The sequence below is a fragment of the Rhipicephalus microplus genome, chromosome 6 (assembly GCF_043290135.1).
Source record: "Rhipicephalus microplus isolate Deutch F79 chromosome 6, USDA_Rmic, whole genome shotgun sequence".
Taxonomy (NCBI): Eukaryota; Metazoa; Arthropoda; class Arachnida; order Ixodida; family Ixodidae; genus Rhipicephalus; species Rhipicephalus microplus.
Genome location: NC_134705.1, coordinates 198,212,489 through 198,236,786, shown reverse-complemented (window position 1 = coordinate 198,236,786; position 24,298 = coordinate 198,212,489). Strand labels below are relative to the sequence as shown.

The following is a 24,298-nucleotide window of genomic DNA, read 5'->3' as shown; positions in this document are numbered from 1 at the left end:
GCTGCAAAAGCAGTCCTAAACAATACTCAACAGAGCTCTGCTGCGGCTTCTTCCGTGTAGCAGCACCATTTACTGGAACTGAAACAACGTAAAGCATTAACGTCCACTATGATGCTCAGAAATATACATTTCCTGCGTCGCCTTTCTGTGCACCAATATGTTGAGATAGTACTATGAAAGGACACACTCACCCTTTTTATTGATAACTTCCTGCAGCCTCCTTTTCTGCGTTTGCGGCTGCTTCCTGCAGGTGAGTGCTTGAAAGTCGTCGTCACTGTCGTCCAAGCACCTGGCCGAAGGTCTCTGATGAGATCGGTCATAAACAAGGCGAAATAGTTTTTGTTACAGTCAAGGAATGGCAGTCAACAACAGCTCAATAAGAATTTTCAATTCATTACAACAGTGTGTTAGTAGACGAGGGACAAGAACAGGAGCGCACAAGACATGTGCTGAACTCGCAACTAAATTTTACTTGTAGAACATGGATAATACACTCAAGCCTCATTATATTAAAGTTGCATCTTACACGAAGTTTGTTATACACAAAAATTCGTTATAAAGATATATTCCTAACACCATATATATTGCAAAACTATTTTTTTATTTACTTTGTAATAAATAATATTTCATTATATCTGGGTTCCTTATATCGATGTTTGAGTGTATCAAAGTAACACGTGGTAGGTGACGCAGATTAAAGGGGCCCTTATACACTTTTATTAACCATGGTATGGATGGATTCACTAAAAGAGCTTATTGGCTCATGAATTCAATTCCGCAAAAATTTGAAGTATCCATCCAGTACGAGCTAAGTTACCAACATTTGTCGCATGCTGCAATCGCATTCTCTCTTCTCTCGTTCCGACGAAAGCAGGGAGGAATGGCACGGGCAAAGAAAATACGTCACGCGTGCCTCGTGACCTTGGACACTTTTTTTCTTTATTTATTCGAATATGCGACTTTTTCGGTGTGATGGCACATGCACGCATGGAGAACCCATGGCCTCCCGTGGCGATACCAGTAACGACCGAGTGCGCTATGTTCAAATGAGCCAATGGCTGGTAGAAGGCTTCCTACGAGGGATTTTCGAGCTTCCTCTGCAATTTGTCAAGAGAAGAGAGAGCAATATTTTTTTAGCTGACTTTGATCATTTAATGTGAATTGCAGGCAGCGTGGGACCGCATGTTCTCGGGCGCCTCTAATACCGATCAGCAGCATTTTATGCCCATGCTCAAAAAGTGTTGCAGGGCCCTATTAAAAGAGATGAGTATACATTGGCAGCACTAACCAACTAAGTGAAGCTTAGATAAGCCATTTATCGCGCAGTGTTAGGAAGGGTTGCCTAACACAATCTCTATCTCCCCTTGTGATACGAAATATTCCAGCTGCCTCACGTCTTGTCGGATTGTTGTGTGTGAATAAAACTTCGGTGTCGGCAAAGCTTTTGCAGCAACCACATTCACAGCAATGCTTTGTCAAGTACGAGTGTCCATTAGTTCCCATATTGCTCCGGTGCTCACAAAGTTGTTTCACACACCACCCAGTTTGTTTTGCAAGAATTGATTACTACACGTAAAAGAAATATGATACATAACTCCTGTGCAGAATAGGACATATTCAACAGTGTGTCTAATCTCCCATTGCGGTCCCTGATGCCTACATCCCACCTCCACCATTTTCTCTACGGCAAAGGTTATGTTGTTTGTTGCCATTTCAATAAAATGAACACTGACCAAGTCGCCCCACTTACCATTCTGATTCAGGAATTTTCAAGTATTTCCTAGATAGCATAAGCGAAAATTTTAGAAATAAGAGTAATAATACATAAGTACGGGAATGTGTAGCCAACATTCTGCAAGGATGGTTCATAAACAGTCCCCTTGGAGGACCACATAATTGCAGCTTGATTTCCAGCAAAGCTGTTCCTTCTGTGCAATTGTGTTAAAAGCTTGGATTACTTGCAATCAAGACAGATCATAAAACTGTAAATGAGCTTCATTTCTTGCAAGTTTAAAATTGCCAGCACATTGCATTCTTCCATGACAAAAAAAGAAGAAAGTTTGATGAATATTGTTTGCAAATTCTTTTTGTCATGATGATAGTTTCACTATAAGTACATAAATCAAAATCATGGTCTGTAGCAATGGTCACCTCAGAGATATTACAGTGCAAAAAACAAATTTTTACAGGCAAACATACCCGCATAGCAATTGGCGATGATTCAGACTCAGTTGACGACTGGGACAAAATTCGCTTTTGACACGGCCGTCTTCTCACTTGAACTGGGCTGTCATCACCTGAAATGCACCAACGCTCTGCAAATGTGCCAGGCTTTTCGCAATGACTACTATTTAGATATCCTGGCTCAAAAAAAAAGGCAATTTCATCTTATGGAAACCCCCTAAATTGAGCTCAATGGCACTACTAGGAACTCATAATGACATAATCGTAAACTCTAGACAAAGGACAAGTGAGGGGGCAAACTTCTAATATTTTGTCTAGTGCTCGCACTGAATATCATTGTGAATGACCTGTTCCAGCCCGCCCAACTAGCAACAATGTTGACTTCAAGGTATCTTAAAAATAAAAGGTGCTGATGGAAGTGTAAAATGAAAAATCCTCACTTGACAATGACACACCATGTGTAAACACATAAAGAAAGTCAGTTCGTAAACTTTCCTTAAAGCCAGTACTTACACTGCATAATGTCCCCTGCATAATCAGTGACCATTTTTGCCTTACAACCCAGTTCATCCTTTTATTTATTTATTTATTTATTTATTTACACACACTGCAGTGCTGATTGCGCTATGGCAGGAGTGGGTATACAAGGATACACAGAAATATAACTAAAACAATCAGAATAACGAAAACAGGTAACGTAATAGTCAGGCCTCATCACAAAGGCCTTCAGGTTTCTTTACTAAGTAAACTAGTACTACAGTAAAAATCCAAAAAACAATAGAAAGGGAAAGATAGAAGGAAAAAGTATGAAGCGTAGACACGCTAGCGCTAACAAAATCAGTTCTGTTCTAGCCTTGAGGAATAAAAGTCCGCTTGTTGAAATGTCAGCTCGACACAACTCCTGTTTACAATAGTACTTGTATTATCGTTCTCAGAATGCGTGTTATCAGTGCATCACTGCATGTACTCACCAGAGCTGATAACATTTGCAGCCTTGGTTGCTGTGTTGCACATAATGGGCTTGACCATGGCCACGGGAACATTTCGAGACTGTGTCATACCACCGGCACCAAAGGTCGACGAGAGAGACGCTCTGCCCTTCTGCAACTGCGTTGAGGTCTTGGCCGTTACCACAAGTTCGTCAGAGCCACTGCCGGAATCGAAATCGCTCCAGTCGACGGTGATCTCAAAGGAAGGACGTTTTGAAGCGGACGATTGGTTTTGATCGGGATCCTGCTGGATGGCTGACAAGCTCTTGGCGGCAGTACTCTGGTCTCGAACAGAACTCGTGTGCAATGAAGGTGGATCCTTGGCTACTTTTGCAATGCTCTTGCTTTCAACTTCCATCGATCGTGAAGAACTCTCCTTGAATGACTTCTCCGCTTTCAAGTCCCTTCTGCAAGAATTCGAGAGCTGTTTGATCGACAGGCTCTTTCCACCACTGCTCTGCTTGCTCCCAATAGTGGACCGATCGTTCAAGTTTACAGAGGAAGACGCCGTTTCCTGAGAGCCATTGCAAGAAACGACAGGCTTTATCGTTTCCACATTTTCAGTTGGAGAACCGGAAACCTTCTGCGCAAGCAGGCTGCGACGAGAAACAGGATCATCTCGTGCCTCTTCCACAACGGAGTTCTCCTCGATAAAGTTGCAGAGCTCAGTGATTCCCATGTCGTCGCACCCTTCCTCCCCACCGGAGTTGATACTTTGATCAGAAACGTGACCATCGGAAGCGTTCTCGAAGAGCTCCATGTCACTATCACTGTGAAGGTTCCAGTCACTATTCTCCGCGCACTCCGGTACTGCACGTCTAATGGGGGACGGCACACAAATGCCACCAGGACCGTTATCCAGATCCCTCGGAGACACTGCTGCGTTGACAAAGCATCTTGTTGGAACTGTTCGGGAGGGTGTGGAGTGGGTGGGTGGTGCAAGCCTTTGTGACGAAATTATGATTGGACTAGAGGCCCTGGCTCCTTTATCACCGGGCTGTAAAGCATGCCAAAGATAATTTAATTTAATGTTCAAAAAACTTTTATACAAAAGAGTCAAGGGCTAGTTCAAGTGGTCCAAGAGAGCTTGAAACTATTTGTGAAATGTGAAATCACTCATTTCAATTCAAATAAGGAGATGGCATAGTCAAGTTAATGAAGTTACAACTTAAGTCAATCAAGTTGATACACCCGTTATTTTTCCCTGGCAAAGAAAAGAGGGAGGGGAGTATGAAATCAAAAGGAAAAAGAAATTACCAAGAGCTGTAAACTTGTTACATGACCAGATCTGTGATGTTAGCATGCCGCCAATGAAAGCCCGCTTAATTGCACTCTTCATTAATTAGCAACAGATGTGCTTCCCTTTCATGTCATTAATTTAATAATGTCATAAAATTTTAATAACACTGCAATATGCATACGTTAATCTATGCCACTACAAGACAGCAAAGTGACACCACTTGCCACTTCAGCCTCCAAGATAGCAATACACGTTCATCAGAACCACATAACACATTTCTTGCTATTACTCTTGAATTAGTATACTTAGTCAAAAACTAATGACCATATTGCATTTAAACATGCAACCTGTTTGGTGAGGCATTTCAAGATGTGCACAATTTGTCAAACTTGTCAGTAATAAAGTCAGAATAATCACCTTCAATGCATCAGTGTTGTCTGCTGTCTGGTCCCACTTTGTGTCAAACAAATCTTCAGAATGTATGCCCAACTCTGAAAGCAAGGTTGGATCCCGAGTCGATATCACAGGCGGTTTAGGGACTGGCTTCTTCTTGTCATCCACCTAAGATGGAAAACAGCAGGAGACAAAAATACATACAAGATGACTTTTTACATCAAGCGTACTAGAAGGGACGGAAGTAACTTTGTACACACATTGTCCCCAAGCATATCTGCGTCGGAGTTAAACAGCTCATTGCAGAAGCTGTCCATGTTGACATCTCCAATGAGGTCCCAAGCTTCCACAGCAGCTTGGCTTGACGCTTCTGTCTGCTTCTCACCAACCTACAGTAATAATCGTGTTCTGTCATGTAAGTTGGCATAAAGTCTTTGGACTTTATGCCAAAGAACAATGCTAAGGTGTGATACTATATGGATCTTATGCACAGCAGTTATACAAGTCTTGCCAATACTGTTCTCTTTACATACATTGAATAACAATGAAACAACCTGACATGAATAATCTAACAAATTGTGACTACTGCAGGTTTAAAAGATGCCAGCATTTCACTTCACTTTACAGCGACTAAAACTCAAACATGCAAGATCTCACAAGCAAGCTGCATGACACATTTACGGTGAGCAATTATTACTCATGCCTTGCAGATAAGTTTATGAGATGAGGAAAACAAGAATCAAAATGCTTCTAAAGTGTCTAAAAAGAACTTAACACACCTTTGAGTGCACCTTGTCAACTTCTAATAATGCCTTTTCAGTAGTACTTGAAGGCTGCTCATGAATGCTGTGGTCATCGCCACTAAGGCTCTTTTCGTCTTTGAAGCATTCGTCGTCAAGAAAATCTTCAAGGTCGCTATCAACTTCCAGTTTCGAAAACTTCATTTCACAACTCCTTGTTCTGGTCCTTGACTTTTGACATTCCATGTCAGGTGCGCCGCCACCGCAACTTCTGCTATCCATGTTATCATGTGTCACATCAATAACAAGCTTATTTGCAGTTTTGTCGTCAGTCACCTGGCCGTGTCCAAACACCACTTTCGCTACATCAACAGGCGACAGTGCATGACCCGGACTGGGAAACAAGTCAACGTCCAGCCTCGGTGGCGTCCGAATTTCAACTTCAACTGGATCTGGCTCCAACTCTTCTTCTTTCGAGTTGGCTACGTCAGCATTTCCCCTATCCTCCATGTCAACGTCATGCGCTCCCGAAGAAACGAGCACTACGCACTCTTCGTCTGCTTCCACATCTTTTTGACAATCCATCTCTTCAACCCTCTCGCAGAGGTCAGTCTCGAACGAAATGCACGACGACGAATCGTGTGACTGCGACTTGTCCTGGAAGAAGTCGGTGATGACTCGTCTCTTCTTCTTCTTCTTCTTCACAACCTTGTCCGCATCTTCAAGTCCCTCTTGTTTCACCACAGATAAAGCCACGTTGTCGGGACCCTTGCAATTTTTCTCGTCCGTCTCTTCCTTGCTCTTTACGTCGTCTGCAACAACCCGTCTGTCAGCCTTCTTGGTAAGCTTCTTTCTTGGACCTTTTTTGCCCGTGCTGCTGTCTTTGCTGCCTGCACCAACTAAATCGGGATCGGGCGAAATGCTTTCGTCCGATGAAAGAACGTACTCCATCTGGAGAAAGGGCTTCAGTTCGAGGCTGTACGCGTCGAGTTCTTCGTCAGCGAAACGTGTGTTCTCGATGAAGCGCATCACCTCGACGTACAACTTCGTCTTGCAAGAGTGAGCCACATACTGAGTTCGCTGCTCTTCGCACTGCCACGGAGTCCAGCTTGACAAGGACAGTCTTGGCCTATTACAGTCGTTAACTGTCTCGGTCTTTTCCTGGAAGGTCAAGAATAAACGGGGCATAACAATTAAACAGTTAAGGCCAGAATTAAATGACTGAATACGACACTTGCCACTACTGTCATAGAGTATTTGAAGCGTTGCCATTTTTCCTGCAACACAGCTACTTTGGCCTACGGTAGATAGAATCAGTTCATGCCTAAGTACAGAAAAACAGAAGGACGAAGAAAAGATACACACAAGAAAGCACTTGTCCTGTGTGTATGTCTTCATTTCTGTATTTTTTTGCACTGCAGCATGAACACTTTTTCTGGGCTCAAGTTCACTCTAGAAATAGGTCAAATCTTTACTTCTTATTTGTCACAAGAAGATAGTGTCATATATAAAAAAACTTAAACATCAGCCTCTCCTGAATAATATGCATTCTGCCTGGAACAACACAGTTTTTTGCAATAGTGAGGAAGTGGCTGAAAATTTAGGGAGATCTTTGAGGGGTCACGTGTGATACGGTGAAGAAAAGCAATCACGGATTGAAGGTAAAGACGGCTGTGTTATTGAACCATGCGATGAAGCACCTTCGTTATATATATATATATTGCATGAAAACGTGCTCATGTGTTAATGGTGATACATGATATATGCCATATTTAATGTTGCACAACCCTCACCAATAGCATTCTAAAATGCTTCTGGTTTATTTATGAGATTACTTTGCCATGCAAGCTGGTTACAGTAGTTATTAAACAAGTTTGGTTGTTCTTGCTTCCAATCCAAGCTACAAGTCGAGCTTCTCGGCTACGAGTCAAGATTAACGTTGTGGTTTGGGCCTCAAGCAAACATTTCACGACATAATCAATCAGCCTTATGAACGTATAATACAAAATATACTATCAACGTATTCGATCATTAAGTCCAAGAGGCCTACAATCTGCAAATCAGCCTTTTTCTTTTCTACAGAAAAGCTTTACACGTCTAGCAGGTGGAAAAATGTGGCAGTCCGTGAGTGTGCAGAAACTGTAACGAAGATGCAATGCCAGCATGTGCTACCTTGAAGGGTCTCCGCGCTTCATTTTCTCTTTAGGTTGTGTTGCAGGGATGACATCCACTGCAGCACGGTGACCATACAATCCCTTGGGTGTTTTGAACATTTCTTTATCTTAAGTCCCCAACTAGAAAGTTCAAAGAATGTGCCTTGCAAATGTGGTGACCGAGAAATCAAAAACTACAACACGAGAAGCTTTGATAGATCCTAGCTTGTTATAAACATAAGTACTGCCCGTTCAAGCTTCAATGATTAAAAATCTGTGCTTGGGAGTAAATCCTTTTTTTTTTTAATAATAAAAGCTGTTCAATTGATAGGATCGTTACCTACATGTTTTGCCTGAAACTTCTGCAGGCTCAGAAAACGCGCGGGAGCCGGTGGCAGCCGTGGGACAGTCGATGGAGCCACCTCGTAGTGAGCCTCGTAGTAGAGTTCTTCTAGTTTGTTTAGTGCTGCACTTGACTTCTTTTGTTGCTTGCCTGCAAAGAAAAAGAAGCTCTAGCTGCGTAAAAGCATGTTTAAAACATAAAATGAAATGCAAATAATCAGCCGATCTTTAAATCATGCACCTGACATGTCAAAAGCAAAAGAAAGAAGGGAGGTGGGGAGATGGACATATGCACAGATACGTATCACAAAGCTCTATAAAAGTGTGTGCACACAATGATACTTATTTTGAAATGCATCACAGCACCGTGTCATACATGCTCCACAAAACTTTCTTAGCAGCTTGTTTTGACTATTAAAGAAAAAAATAAATAAGTAAGAGCCTTTATTCAATCATCCAATAAATAGAACCTCTGTGGCAAGAAATGCTTAACCATTTGCAATGCACATCATGATTGACTGTCTCTGAATGTGTGAAACTTGCATAATTTATAGTGCCAAAATTTTTAAAACCAAATTTAGGGCAAGTGGAAGCTTGAAAATAAATGGCAGTGCATGTTACAGCAATCGTAATTGCAACACAAATATTTGTCTAATTATTCTACAGTTAGTCATGCTATTAGTATTTACAAGCCAAATTCAACTGCCCATTTAAATTACATGCGACAATTATCTGCTGGCAGCGAGTATTCCCCAAAAGGTAACGAAAAAAAAATATTTTGAAGTTCCTACCAAAACGGCCCCTGTCCGACGTCTTGCTAAGACAATGCTGCCATCATCAAGGCCACTGTGCGCAGCAAAATATTTCAACCAAGCGCGACGTAAAGAAACTTCAGGCAAGAATAAATTTTCTACTAGCTCGGTGTTTACAGTCTCTTCCTCGCCAATATTGCACAGAAATACCAAAAGTAAATAACTCCTCCAAATGAGAATGCAGTGTCACAGACCGTTAAACAACCTAAGTTTCCTTTTTCTTCAAATAGCCAGAAATTTAACAAGTGCTGCCACTCTTAGGTTAATGTGAATCCCTGCGTAAGTACAGTCATCGCTCTTTTTTTTTACTTTTTGTACACAGCAAAAAAAAAGACGCAGAAAAAATAAAAAAATAAACGAACCAGTAACGAAGTTCAGAATGGAGCGCGCTCCTCTGCCAGAGGTTGCTGCATTCTTGGCACTCCTGTATTCAGGCACGGTCATGTGCATTCGATGGCAGACGGGATTGATGCCGCGCGGAACCATCCTGGGGCTGGCTTCATACAGGTTGCCCAACTGCCTTCCGCTGGTGATGGCACGGTGGATGTTCTGTTTCTTGTAGTTGCTTTCTTTGTAGGCCTGTGAGGACAGCATCATAAATTTTCTCATACTTTGGCTGAAGAGATTAGTACTTCATTATGCTCACTTAAAACCTATCAAGTAACCCAGAAGCACAGTTCACCCGTCTTTCACCTGTGAAAGAGTCTTGCTAGTTAGTTGCCACTAGAACTGTAAGTACTTTTTCTTGGCTAATGTGAACACTTAAAATATTAAAGGGGCACTAAAGACCACAACTATTTTTGCATATTAGTGAAGTACAATTCTTCAATCTCTAAAACTCCACTCGTTGTGGGTGCTTGGTAAGCGAGAAAACATGCGAAAAAAAAATGCGGGTGGAGACGTCATTTTCAGATTCCCGCATCGAACACCGTGACTTAATTAATAGACTTTGAAGTCATCTACTAGGTTCTACGTAGCTTCTAATAAAAAAAAATGAAGTAGATTGTCATCTGTGGGTGTCATAGACTTAGCATATGATGTTTCGAAAATTTCATCAAGCGAATGTCGCAAAAATACAACAAATACATTGCAATATTTTTGACGTCACACACAAAGATTACGGTGCGAATTTGAAAATGACACTAAATCCCTGATTTTATCCACTAGTAACTTAAGGTAATAAGACAAATGGCATTAGAGTTCCCAGATAGCCGTTTGTCATTCTAAACCAAGTCAATGTTGCTCTTCAGTGTCCCTTAAAGGGGCCATGACACCCAATTTTCGGTTACAATCTGTGTTATTTGAAGTAATCCTTGAGCTAGCAACAGTTTAGCGCATTTGACTGAGCAATAAATTTATAATAAAATATTTCTATCAACACGCGAGCAGCCTGAGAGTCGGGCAAAACTGGCGCAATCGCAAGCCACGACTTGACAAGCAGCTATAACTGTGCGCATGTCTACGTTCCGGCAAATCATGTCCTTCTGTGGTCCGCTGTGTGCGAAACTGAGATAATTTAGCTTTCGTCAGCTTGGCACTAAAATTGAATTGATTTGTAGCGGCTTAAACTTTGGTAGAAGACGACGGCTGCACTCCTCACAGCACGCGATGTCCGTGCCATGGCAAAATGGCGATTGCTGTCGGTAGGCGGGGTTTACAGCTGGCCACTTCTGGGGGCTTGTTTTCCAGTGCAACATTTTTTTGCAGTCCACTTTACTAATCTGTATAGGCCTAACAGACCCTCTACTTCTAGTTTTTGTTGAAAGCCACAAATTGCTGGGTGACCATGTCATGGCAATAGGGTGGAAAGGTGGGCTAGTTGGCAATTCATGATGGTTCAGCGAACTGGGAGCGCGGGGGAAACACAGACATGTGATATGCTTCGGAAATTTCCAAAGCATATCACATTTCTAGAAATAAGAATCATTGTATTAGCCATCCGTCATTATCACTACTTGACTGAGTTTAACTATATTGATAATTCGTAGACAAGTGCTTCGTAGACAAGTGCACGCTTGCTGCTCACACTATCATCTTATTTATGTTGACATGCGCACCCTTGTGTACTTATATGTCCTTCAAACGTGAGAATAAACCAGTTGTTAGTTGAGCGCTTGTGCTGTGTGCCTCTTTGCTTTGTGTCTGTGTTTACCCCCGCGCTCCCAGTTCGCTGGACCATGTCATGGCCCCTTTAAAGGTTCATTGCTTCTAGCTAAAGTGTTACATTTGGATAAGCAGCGATGTCAGAATCCCGCACAAGATTTACTGGGACATTTACCTTTTTACCTAAAGCCAGCAACACAAACATGGGTCTTAACGAGAAATCCAGCGATTTCAAGTGCTCGTGTAGCCCTGTACATCATGATAGTAAAGGGGAACTCCGGCATTTTTTTTTTTTATACTCACCTATTTCAATAAAACTTTGAACATGTGTCCGCATTGGTACTGTGGTGATATGTGCCAAATAATGCAAACATAGGTCATTCAGTTTTTCAGAAAACAAATTTTAAAATTTGTAGCCGATTTTGTAATCACACTTGTGAACGCGGGCCACCCTGTGTATATGATGTCAGGGCCTACTCTTTCTTCAAAAACCCCGCCTATCCCAGCAGACAGATGCAGCGCACGCTTTCTTCAACGAGGTGATGACAACGCGAGCACAGTTAAATTTTATCAGCTCCCTCGCCAACTTGCTTTTCGCGCATCAGAAGATCAGGGCACCTGAGCTATGTTTACACCCTAGCCAGCCGTGGCGGGGTGTAGCAGATCTCGTGACGTCATCGGTGACGGTATCTTGTGACGTCATTGGATACCCACCATGAACGACAGAGCCGCTACCTGTTTCGGTTTCTGTTCTGAGTCATCGTTTTTTGATTAATTAAAATTATTGACGAGTGCCTGGGAAAATGAACCACCTTAGCTTTTTCAGGACTGTCAATACTATTAGAAAACAGCATTATCTCAGTATGGATGAAAATGCACCGGAGTTCCCCTATAAGTAAGTGATGTCATATGGAGACTTATGCTAATTTTTTGTACGAGGTACAACGATGGCTGTAGGCAGAGCTAACATTTATTTATTTTTTAACGCCAAACATAGTGCCAGACGAAACGTTCCTTGGCACATTTGTGCAGCTGTTTTACATAGACTGATGTGCAACCTTTAAACATTTGAGGCTTTCACCATATTACTCCCACATAAAACAATCGATGCATCATAATCATCCTCATCAGCCTATTTCTGTAAACTGCAAAGCAAATTCTTCTCTCGGAAGAATTTGCTTCCGAGAGAAGCAAATTCTTCCGAGAGAAGCATCCCCTAATTCAGCACAACCCATGATTACAAACTTTAAGTAAGATATCAAATAGTATAAATAAAAAAACACAGCTCTCATAATGACACCACTAACCCTGAGCAAGAATAGATATGCCTAAGAATGGCCCGGAATATATTCTATCCATTATTTAGCAAATTACAAAAAAAAAAAAACAAATCACAATCTTCTGCTACCATATCATTTCAATTTACAATTACCAAATTACTGAGAATCAGTACCACCGTAATGCTTTTCTCAGACATCGGACTACTTAATGATGTGTAAATTACTGCACCTCAATTAATACTGTCAAACCAACCACACCATTCAACTTGACACATGGCGATAACGATAACATAAAATTGGGTGCTGATTCACGATTCGCATAAAACTGAATTTGGAACTAAGCAGTGAGAAGACATGCTAGAGGAGTGGCAGAGAACATGAATGGGCACAAAAAGTTGCGCAAGGGTTTCTGAATTCTTCAGATCAGATGCACGCTCTCCCATGGCATACTACAGACTTTTAATCATAAAAAGTGAAATACTTCGTTACATTGAAAATTCTGTTATGCTATTTTTTATACCAAAGTTCAACTCTATTTGGAATGTTTTCTATCCAGGCACACACTGCTCAATATCCTCGACATGACTGCGTTTACCACTAAGCATATTAAGGCTGACTGATACGAAAAAGTGTGGTTCACTCCAAGTGCACGATACCTGTTCTTCCTTGCCCTCGGTTAGCAACACAACGATGCGCCCTTCGCGTTTCCTTCCTGTACGACCCATGCGCTGCACCAGCCGAATGGGGCTCTTGGGCGCATCAAAGCAGACAATCAGATCGATCTCGCCGATGTCCAGACCTTCCTCCCCAACGCACGTCGACACCAGGACGTTGTAACCGCCCTCACGGAACTTTTTCACGACCTAAAGAAGTGGGATGAACATTATATTTTTACACGAATGCACCAATTTGGTCCGAGCTGTTTCAACACACTGAAGCGATGCAAAGAAAGAGAAAGGGGCAGTGTAACAAAAAATGTCATTAACTTCTGGGTGTTTAAGTGCAAAAAGCACGACACTATCATGTGGAAAACAATATTGGAGAACCCAATATCTGTGGCTTTTTAACAAATATTATGCTCATGGACTGATTCACAACAATTTTGGGCTATGCGCATACTTTCCACTGTCTTAAGCTCATGTCTTATTGTCATAATTCGGCTCAGGCACTTATATTAGAGACAATATTAGCTTTAGCAGTCAGATTCGTAGCAACACGAAACATTTCGCTCAAGCTACCGCACATACCACTTATTGTGCTAATGGCTTCGATATCGCGTTTCAATCCGTGAGTACTGTACCTAAGTCCAACTTAAAAGAAGGTAGGACATGCAAGCATGGGCACAAGAGAACAACAGAACACATTTGTTGTAATTGTGTTTGCACACCTTATCTTCTTTAGGAATCTTAACCAACTAGCTCAGCTTTTTCCTATACCAAAATCAAGCTATGCAGGTGTTACTACATTTAATCCTATTGAAATATAGCTACTGAGGCTGGAAATGAAACCAGTGCCCTCAAAGCAGCATAACACCACGATGGGTGGAGCAGCCCAGCAATGACACTATTCCACTTCCAAGATTCATTCTGGAAAGTATCACGAACCATTCATTAGGCTTGGTGAGAAGATATACACCACAAAAAGCAGACACTGCAACGAACATCTCAGCCATATTTAGCAGTCGTGTGCAAGAAGCATCTTAGAAGTAGAGTACGAAGTCGCCATTTTCTCAGGTGCCCTTTTTTAATGCAGAGGCCTGAGAGCACTCTCTTTGCACCTGCTATACTCGGGGACACTTTTTGTGGCAATGAAGGGAAAGCTACAGGGGCGGAGCTACTGCGCTTGTACTCTTCCGCGAAGTAGTCTGGAATTCGGCTTGCGTTTCGAATGCCGGTCGTGTTTGAATAATACTGATGCACAGAATTTGCTACGTCTGCTTACACAGCTATTTGTGAGTGAAATTCAACACAAGCTCTTTCGGCGAGTCGTCGGAATAACTGGAGGGCGACGAGAACTCACCTAAAGATGAAGATGCCATTTTTACTGTGAGGTGCACCTAAAACGTGCAACGTTTTCGAACGTGCAAAAACATAAAATGACACTTTGTAAAGCAAAACAAATATTAACATCTCCTTGGTTTGTGCAGCGATTCTTTATAAACAGCATCCCGTAGAAAATAAAGTAATGTTTAAGGTTAACAGGATTAAATAAATAAAGCGTGTGGCTTTTGTTTCAGACCGAGAACCACAGAAGCTTTTTTCTCGTACCAGGAGCTGCTCCTTCTGGCTGAAACCCTTGGCTGTGCCGGCTCGCTGGCCGACAAAGTTCATGGCCTTGACCAACGGCTGGTGCCGGTTCAGCTGCGCCGTGATCTCTTTCACACTGTCCCGGTACTGGGAGAAGACCATCACACGGGTGCCTCCCTCTGGCAAAGACATTGGAGCGAACGATGTTTCATAGGTGTTTCGTCCTGTTCTGAAAGGCTATTTATACGGGAATCGCACATTTCTTGTACTGTTCACATTTACGTGCCTAAGTTCCTGTTCCCTGTAATGTCAAGATGGCATGACCAGTACTTATTAAGATCAAAAACTCGGCCCGCACCACATCATTAAAACAGCTGTACATCAAAGTTGTAAGTGTGCGAGTGTACGTGAAACTAAATCAGCAGTCTCATTTCGAGCATTATTGTCAGTATCGTTTAGCAGCATCATCATGATTACAATTTTCAGCACCGTTTATTTCTATATTTCCTCTTCCTTATGGTCATGCAGACTTGACTTATAACAGCTACGCTATTAAATAGTTAACACGTGAACAAATAAAAAAGCAAAGGCAACTTGTGATATTTAAGGACAGTATAGCACGTATTAGAGATGAAAATGATTGGCATAAGTAATAAAGCTGAGCAGTAATATTGAAAACGTTCCATTGCGCAGGACACATTGAAACACACCATTGCCCGCAAAGTTCCTGAAATGCTCCAGGATGATTTCCTCGAGCTTTGCCAGCTTGGGGTGACCCACGATATGTGCTGCCCGGCTTGCAGCGTCAGAAAGGGTGTTCTGTAAGAAAGCATTAGAAATAGGCCAGAAGCCGTTAGATTGAGAGTTGGGATAAGACGGAAGGCTGGAATGTTTACAGCAAAGAAGTTCAATTTGCCACCCCTTGTTAAGGGAGGGCAAAATAGAGACACATGCACAATGTGTTTTCATTTTTATGACAGCTAATTTTTTATCAACATGTTGTAACATAGGCACTTCAGACCTTCCCACATGAACTCTTCATTGAGACAAACATAAAATTGCCACAGCAAAACTTATACTGAAAAGACTAATTAGCAAGAACTCATAAATAAACTTCTTGACTGATTTGATCGATATGTGGGGTTTACCGTTCCAAAACCACCATATAATTATGAGATGCCGTTAACGGAGGGTTTCGATAATTTCGACCACCTGGGGCCTTAACATGCACCCAAATCTGAGCAAACCTCTGGGCTCAACAAACTTTTTAATTACAAACTTTAGGGCAGGCGATTAGACGGAAAAGTTGTTGGCCATCACAATCTGTGGCATACCCTTCATCTAGAAATTGCAGGTGGGTTAGCAGGCATAGTTGTTTAGGCAAGGACAGGGATTGTGATCATATAATTGTTAAACTGTTTACAAGCTCATGACAACCACAAGGCAACAAATATCATCACCTCGTACAACGAGGATGCAGCGGCGGCGGCGGTCGGGTGGAGGGTGTCATTGGCCGAAGCCTCAGAGACCCCCAGGCGCTGTTCCAGGTGCTTGTAGAGGTCTTCGAAATCGCCGTTGTGCATCAGCTCGTAGCGGACACGCGGCTGACTCTTCTCACCATCCACGATGCCTGCATTTTATGCATGAGCACTTTTGCAATGTTATGGCGAAAACTCCATGATCTAGAACACTGCTGTAGAATAACTTCTACAGGGAGAGCTTTCCGGCCATCAATGCAATGAAACTCTAGACACTCAAAATCACACACACTGATCTATCATACCTTAACTGAACAACAACCAAAGTTGAAAACTTTTTGTCAGTCTCATTTCAACATAGACTCAATAGACTTAATCAATGATCCAGGGACAATTAGTAACAGCCAATCATTAAGTGTGTAACATTTGACAATCGCCTGCTTTATGTGAGGGTGAGCTGCTTAATGAGATCCGGCCCATAGAGCCCTGCTAACCCTCATGAACAAAAACAACTTCGCCTGCTGTGTTACTACTTAATTTTACTTACCTTTAATTTTTCACCTTACTTGTGCATTTGTGCAGAATTTATTTGCAAGCACTACATATCCAACGCTGCTGTCGGTTCACCATCACTTATAAGGATGGAGGAATAATAAATTTGAGGTTCGAAGTGGACAGCGACTCAGTCGAAAAATTTCTAATCAAATAGTTCGAATAGTATACAGCATACATTATTAAAAATATCAGCACTTTTGTCCTGGCTAAACTAGCTCACACGAAATTCTTGAGAATTGAAACTAGGCAGGTAAAACGAGACAGGTGAAGTGGAAGCAACTTTGAATAGCAATAGCTGGATCCTAATAGCAGTAGGGTGCAAGTTATCAGCTGTAAATTCATTACGTTGAAAAATTTAGTGCACATAAGCCCGTATAATAAGCTCTTGAACTTAATAAAATAGTTAATAAATGCGAAGGTGAAACGTGCATTTAATTTTAAAGTGTAATGACAGTGCAAACTTTCCTTGGATAGTTGGCTTCTCGGCAGAGCACTCTGAAGCTGCAGTGAAACCAGCTACACAGTGGTGTTACATGCTATTAAATATTTATTCGTTAATTTCGAACACTTCTAAATTGAAATAAGTTGTGTTAGTGTCGCAGCAAATTTGAATACTGTAACATTCGTTCATTGAAAGCACTCGAATATTCACCCATACCAGAATTTAGGTGAAACTGGGCCGTTTCATATCAATAGACCCCTTTCATATTTTGCAAGTGCCCTTCTCTGCACTGAATATTGGCCCACGTAATGGCGGCATGTTTCTTGCTTCAAACGGAGACACGATCCCAGTTGAATATGCTGGGGCTTGCCAATTATAAGTGTTTATATCAAAAGAGCCGCCTCCACATTTTCTACCTATTTGTGTAAGCAAACTGCACTTTAACAGGCTATTTGCAGCAAGTGGCTTGCCACCACTTCTGCATAGCAGGAAAGCTAACTTTACAATTTTGAAAAGGGTCTGTTGTAACTGTTGACGCAGAAACAGTCAAAAGCGTGCTCACCCTTGAGGAAGTAGAAGAACGGCTGCATGCCGTGAGCCAGCAGCAGCTCGTACGCGTGGTACAGGCTGATGAGCAGGGAGAAGTACCCCTGCAGCTGGCCCACCTCGCGGGAGCTCAGACGACTGGGCGGGTTCTGCTGGAAGCCCTCCTTGAGCAGCAGCATGCGGTACTTCCCCAGAGACTCGGGGTTCACCCGAGGTATGGCCCCGGCCCTGTCCAGTCGGTCGAGGTACATGCGGATCACCTGCGGTAATTGCCAGCTGTGGTAACCCTGTTTGCCACAGTACCGTCTACTGACCCTACACACTCAATACTGTCCGTCCCTATACACTATATACTGTCCAACCCTACACGCTCAATACTGTCGACTGACCCAGACACTCAATACTGTCTACTGACTATACACAATGAACGCTGTCTAACCCTACACACTCAATAATGTCTACTGACCCTACACACTCGATGCTGTCTAACCTTACATGCTCAATACTGTCGACTGACCCTACAACACACTGAATACTAACGCTACACACTATATACTGTCAACTGACCCTACACAGTGAATACTAACCCTACACACACACTACAGTCTATTGCCCATACACATCCAATACCGTCTAACCCTACACACTCAATACTGTCTACTGACATGCTCAATGGTGCCTACTGAACCTACACACTCAATACAGTCAACTAACCTGTAAGCATACCCTTTTTGCAATTTACAACAGCACTTCACAGCCGTGCATGTACACCCAACTAATACTGGCAACTGTCCCGATTCAAACTAAGACAAACTTCAATGAACTTCTAGCTGCTAATTTCGAGATACGCACATCTTTTTGAATATTTGTGTTAGGAGAGCCGCATCTACATTTTCCACATCATGGTACAAACAAACTGTGGTTGTACATGCCATTTACAGAAATATCTATGCTGCCATTAATCGCAAGAGTCAATCACAACGCTAGTGTTACGATTAAGAAAAGGACATATCGTGCCTTAGTCTATATGTAGTAGGCAACGCTGCAAAATTCACAGGAATTCCCTCAGTGCTTGTATTAGCAGCAAATATAAGTACAGTATGCCACATATAAAAAAAAGACATACTAGATACCCATCATAGAATTCGATGCAACATTAACTCTCATACTTCTATGTTAGCACACAAGCATTGAGTCTAATACACTTGCATAAATGTTAATTCAGGGGACAACAAATTGGTGCTGTGTCAGACTGTCTAGTTGGGCTTGTAAATGTGAACACAAAAGAAAGGAAACAGAAAACATGTCACCGTGTTTTCCTTTTCTAGTGCCCATGTCTGTCCACCTAACTTCTTGTACATTAAATCCCTTAATCACCAAGAAATTATTGGATCTCTCAACATCAAAAGCTCAACCTTATGATGTTGTTGCCCTTCTGTGCTATAATGTCAACGTTAACTAATGTGGTATGGAATTGCCTCGTGAATGCTAGCTGCAAGGATTCTACATTTTGTGATTGTCGTTTAAATGCTTCCCAATTTTTCTGTGCTGTGCAGATTAAACACAATACCTTCACATGTGGTAACGACTTCCTCCTAATTTCGAACGCACTAAGGTTATGCCTTGGAGATGCGACGTAACAAAATCAACCAGCATTAATTACACCAGCAAGCCGTTGCAGGCAACCGTACTCACACCAGGGCTCACCAATAGATGAGTGACCAGACGATAAAGTGGCAGCTCTCACTCACCCCGAGGAACTTGTTCTTCAGTTCGCCGATTTCTTCCCCAAGAGGCACCACTACTTTCTCGATTGTCCTCTTCTGCGTAAATGCCTGGATGTCGAGGGAGTCCTCCGTCCTCAGCTCTACGTGGGAGATCATAAGGTTTGCCAGGACATTGCGGACAGCCTGTGCAAGATTAAGTACATTCAGCGACTCTTAAACAAAATAATAAAAAAAAGCTTTGAAGAAAGAACGAAACAGGCTCTAAAGATCATATAAATCAATTGAATTGCCGTATTTTCTCGCTTATAAGTCACCCCTTCAATAACTTAAGTTCCAACAACAAACCATGAAAAAAAAAATTTTTAAGAAAAGAAGATTCTCGCGTGATGTTGAGAAGATTTCTTTTTTTGCATCACTGTGAAGTGCAGTGAACCTAACCAGTGCACCATAATTCGCATACAGCTTGTATCGAGCTTTTCTGTTCTTCAGTTTTCAGATTTTCTTTATATCTTGTACGGGTTACTTAGTAATTTATTCACAAAATTCTAGTAATGTCATAATAGCATTATTGCAGGGGGGGGGGGGGGGTGCACATAAAACATCAACATAGCTTAACTACATTTCTTTGACAGAATACAAGATCAGAATGCAGAATATAACCATAATAACATATCAGAATAATTGCATGGTATCACAAATTCAGCACAACATGCCAACAGATCAAACACATCACAAGCCACAGCTATGAGGAAATCACACTCATGAAATAAGTGTACTGTATCTTCAGGTATATGTGAGAAAATACGGTAATAGACAAGTAATAGACTTTTCAGGCGCAGTTCAGCGCAACTACGTGTTTGTACTGTGCCTTTATCACAATATGCTGTATAAACCATCAGTTTTATTTCCCGTTCTGGCATTGCATGATCATATATTAAAGAACGCAACTTCAAAGAGGTATAAATTCAATTAATATCACATGGTTCACATAGTACAATATCATAAGACATCATACCCCTGCAGTTAGAAGACATAATTCATTAAAACAGGAGCTTTTGACAGCTCAGTACAGTAACATAAATCCAAGTATAGCTATCTTTCATATGTTTCTGGAAAATTCATCAGTGGTTCCATTAGGTTAAAAAGGATGAACTAACATTCATGCTAAGCTTGCTTAAACATAATTCAATTTTCGTGGTCAGTTCACTTTTACAGCAGAATGGTCTAATTCACGCTTGAAAACTGTAGTCTCACAAAAAAAGAAAACCAGTGTACAAAGCAACCATTCCAAAGTGAAATCCCATTTTCAGCCTCACACTTCAATTTATTTTTCGTTCATCGCAAATTGTACCGACGTGCAGTGTATGCAAGCAAGCTACTTGTAGAGTGTGAACTCACCTTTACGTCTGTTCCTGGTGTAGCACTCAAAGCAAGAATCCTAAACTGGTTGTTGTCCTTAATAATTTCTTTCACAACCTGCAAGAACATGTAGTGCAAATGCTAGCTCTGCTGCAACAGCGCAGGCACCTCGCTTTTGATTACCTGGAAACCAACAGCTACAAGACAACAAAACAACTGCCACAGTAATGTGGTGCTTCGCAAGATGTTACGATACTGTGTGATCAAAACACAGCCGAGCAACTGTTGCATCATCCCTGAAGATTCTGCATACTTCAAAACAAACTAGGGTTGCAGAAACAAAAACGATTGTGCACCATTGTTAGCACTACTATGTTTACTTATTTGAAAGATGTACAAATCAGCTCAAGCCTGCAAATTATTCTTTTGTGCCCTTCTGATAGTATCAATAGAATCACACTTGTCTAGAGTAGCGTTATTTTTGGTATGAAATTCACTATTGATGCTTAGAAATACACCAACCAGCTGAACCGCGAGTACTACTAGGGTAGGCACTACATGAAAATTTTTACAATGACGGAGAACTGAGTTGACCTACTGCTAGTTGGTGAGGGTTACGTTAAAAATACAGCGTTTGTGGTGTCTTTACGACTTCTTTCTTGTGTCAGTTTTGGCAATCCCTGCCTCTTTAACATGCATAATTTGTTGTGTAACTAATGGCAGAGCCCATTTGTAAAGTAACTATTACTTGCAGTGTGACAGCAGAGAAAAAACTGATAGGCCTTCTGTTTCTCATCAACTTTCTTGCAAGCAATGTCGATAGGAAAAACCAAAATCCACTAAGGCCATGGCTTCATAAATGGTCAGGCGGTTCACAAATATCAAAGCTCGAAAGCAGGGTGATTATGAAGGTTTCATAACTGTGTACTCGGATTGACGTTGCAGCGACTTCACGAACTTGCAACGCCAACACAAAACTGTGAAATCTTAAATGCACCAAGAGACCTGGGGAGCTATTCTCGCGATGTCCAATTCAACCTCCCCTGATTGGCTGGAGCGCGCCGCCTGGTTCCGGTCTTTTTTCCGCAATGTCGCTTTCATACCATGCAGCTTTCACAACTCTCGTCACAAATTAGAATGACGGAATGCATTTTGCCAGAACGAATGCTGCCCTCAGAAATTCGCTTTTGGACGCACATCTCGGAGGCATTGCATGGACTCTTATTCCGTTATCCCTTGAACTAAGTTTAATGAGGCCGTCCGCCTGACGCCCCTGAAAGGTTTGTACACATTTCCTGCATCGCTCTTCAAACATCTCAACACATTCATAAGCACGGTCAGACTTGTCAGGTTTGTTTAAGAACCCTGTTACTTTACATTTCAACCACTTAGTTTACTTTTACGCTGAGAACATGCTGGCGGGTTCGAAGCACCGATGTGGTCTTGCGCGCCATGACATCACAAATCACCTTTTTTTTTGCATAACTGAAAGTGCTCTAATGAATCGAACATGTTCAAGAATTGGACACCACGAGAAAAGCTCCCCTGGGTGTCAGACATGCTGAACAATGAGGATGTACCGGGTAGTCTGTTATAAAAAGGGACGTGTAAGCACTAGCTCTGTCATGGCTGCTCAGCGAGCTATCACGAAGCAGCAATCGTGTCCGTTTTTGTTGTCATGTCTATTGGCAGCGAAAACAACCATACTGATAGAAAAGGTGTTCATGAGATCCCAGCCTAGCTGTCTCGTTATTCTACCCACCTGTAGATTGCACAAAAAGTGGATCAACTGCTTCCTTTTGCCACTGCAGAGTACAGGCCATGCAATTGTGTGTTTGTTTTCATAACAGATCACACTGCACTAAACCACTTCCAGTTCACTAAAAAAGTGTTTTGCAAAGCAACATGCTTTTGTTGCATTCTACAGATGAACCGCGTCAGGCTGTTGTTACCTGACAGTAGGAGTAGCTGCCCAGTGCTTTGTGGGCTTCGTCGATCACCAAACACCTCACGTCGTGCGGTCTTAGGGCGTTGCGCAGCAGGTCGTTCATCATCACTTGCGGGGTTAGGAAGAACACCCGCCTTTGCCGCCACCCCTCAGCTCTCTGACCAGCGGGCACCGTTCCTGAAAGGCGACGCAAGACGATATCAGCTATAATATAGACACACTGATATCGCAGCACTCACGGCACTCTCTCAGAATAAAGGACATATTATGAAGCCCACAATATTGACGCAAGGTTACGAAAGTAAACGCCCTATTGTGTACCTGCGTATCTGTGACAATATTGAATGGTTCATATTAATGTGATTGACGGATAGCGCGTGCGGGGAACAAGACAACGCACGCGTCAACATTCAAACCACGTATGATACACACCGTCTTCTTTAAACTTCGTGCCCTTAGCGAAAGCTCCAGTGGCGCTTACATGAACGAAACGCCAACTTCCAATCGGCCATACCTAGAGCGCACTAGAACCAAAGCTCATGATAGCGTCTCAAAAGAAATGTAACGAGACGCGCTCACAGCGAACGGGCAACAGTTACTTTCTTGAAGCAAATAAACTGAGAACGCAGGCGCGACAACCAACCTGTCATTTCCATGGTGTCTTCCAACGGTATGCCCATTATGTTGTAACACGCCTCGATTTGTTGAGCAACCAGCGGCCTGGTAGGCGCCATGAAAACAATCTTGCCTGTGGGGTACCAGCGGTAGAAGTTGTACATGACCACGGCCGCTATGAAAGTTTTTCCCAAACCAGTGGGGAGGATGACCATTGTGTTCTTGAATAAGGCCGACTGCACGATGTTGAACTGATAACTTCGCACGGGATAGTTGGTCGGGTAGACCCAAGTCTGGCCGGCAACGACGTCGAACCCTTCGAGCTGTTCGAGCGGCTTCTGCATCGAGCAGGAGCCGTCCCGAAAAGCGGACGTCGAGTTACCGGCGAGAGTTTCGTCCATCGCTTGCACCAAGAACTCGTCATCCTCGTCGCTCAGCTCGACCATGTCGTCCGGCGGTTTGTCCTTCGGTTTCGGAACCCCGGACGCAGCGGAACCTTTCGGATGCCAAGCTTTGAGAAGCGTCGCCTGCTTCATGTGGGTCCGTCGCGGGTTGATTAGCGCGGCTGACAAAGTTCGCGAAAGTAAAAACTTTGTCGTCGCGTCTGACGGCGAACTTGTTTCGACCTGCTGTTGATTACGCGCCACAACTTGCGCTGTAGGCTATGGCGGCGGATTGGATCCGGCCCTGGCTTGGCCGCAATTGAAAAAAAAAAGTGGTATTGCAGTGCGCAATAATATTTTCGCATCGCGCTAGCTTATAGCACAGTTAATAAAGGCACGAAGTTCTGACGAGCTTTTATGAATTTTAAATTTTGTACTGTTATGTGTTGTAACGGGTGGGTAACTGCGGCCTACATGTGACCGTGCTGTCGAATTGTTTACACACGTTTTCCACGGCGTCACGGAAAGAAAGGTGCACGGCGTCTCGCATGGCGATTGAAGTTAAATACCCGTAACGTAGGCGCAGTATTTTGTAGGTACCCAATACGAGTTAACGCGGGCATTTGCTGAATTACGTTAAGCGTCTTTAGTGGTCAAACTGCACGAACCCGCTTTAAGACTACGCTTGACTGCGGTTATTACTTCGTAGGCGACAAACCGCCATTACCGGTCCGCATCCACGGCTCGCATCGCAAGCGGGACA

General features: G+C 42.6%; 1 protein-coding gene and 1 long non-coding RNA gene across 3 annotated transcripts in view; one reads left to right on the top strand and one right to left on the bottom strand.

Moving 5' to 3' along the window:
• LOC142765792 (uncharacterized) overlaps positions 1 to 15,160 on the top strand; it is a 31,613-nt gene extending 16,453 nt beyond the window's left edge. Inside the window, exon 2 of the long non-coding RNA XR_012884400.1 lies at positions 14,473 to 15,160. This is a non-coding gene — a long non-coding RNA (uncharacterized LOC142765792). The remainder of the gene's footprint in view (positions 1 to 14,472) is intronic.
• Positions 1 to 24,226, bottom strand: part of Fancm (FA complementation group M) — a 39,689-nt gene extending 15,463 nt beyond the window's left edge. The window contains exons 1-18 of one of the 2 annotated variants that reach the window (XM_075867482.1): positions 23,181 to 24,226; positions 22,542 to 22,714; positions 20,629 to 20,706; positions 19,255 to 19,413; positions 17,520 to 17,763; positions 15,943 to 16,112; positions 15,193 to 15,301; positions 14,504 to 14,661; positions 12,893 to 13,099; positions 9,216 to 9,432; positions 8,044 to 8,192; positions 5,586 to 6,707; positions 5,057 to 5,195; positions 4,831 to 4,976; positions 3,156 to 4,170; positions 2,200 to 2,297; positions 192 to 303; positions 32 to 78 (exon numbers count right to left, since the gene is read on the bottom strand). In XM_075867482.1, coding sequence (XP_075723597.1) covers positions 32 to 78; positions 192 to 303; positions 2,200 to 2,297; positions 3,156 to 4,170; positions 4,831 to 4,976; positions 5,057 to 5,195; positions 5,586 to 6,707; positions 8,044 to 8,192; positions 9,216 to 9,432; positions 12,893 to 13,099; positions 14,504 to 14,661; positions 15,193 to 15,301; positions 15,943 to 16,112; positions 17,520 to 17,763; positions 19,255 to 19,413; positions 20,629 to 20,706; positions 22,542 to 22,714; positions 23,181 to 23,688 — 4,851 coding nt within the window. In that variant the 5' untranslated portion in view covers positions 23,689 to 24,226. The remainder of the gene's footprint in view (positions 1 to 31; positions 79 to 191; positions 304 to 2,199; positions 2,298 to 3,155; positions 4,171 to 4,830; positions 4,977 to 5,056; positions 5,196 to 5,585; positions 6,708 to 8,043; positions 8,193 to 9,215; positions 9,433 to 12,892; positions 13,100 to 14,503; positions 14,662 to 15,192; positions 15,302 to 15,942; positions 16,113 to 17,519; positions 17,764 to 19,254; positions 19,414 to 20,628; positions 20,707 to 22,541; positions 22,715 to 23,180) is intronic. The other variant, XM_075867483.1, reaches the window with a different exon arrangement.
• Positions 24,227 to 24,298: the final 72 nt, after the last annotated feature.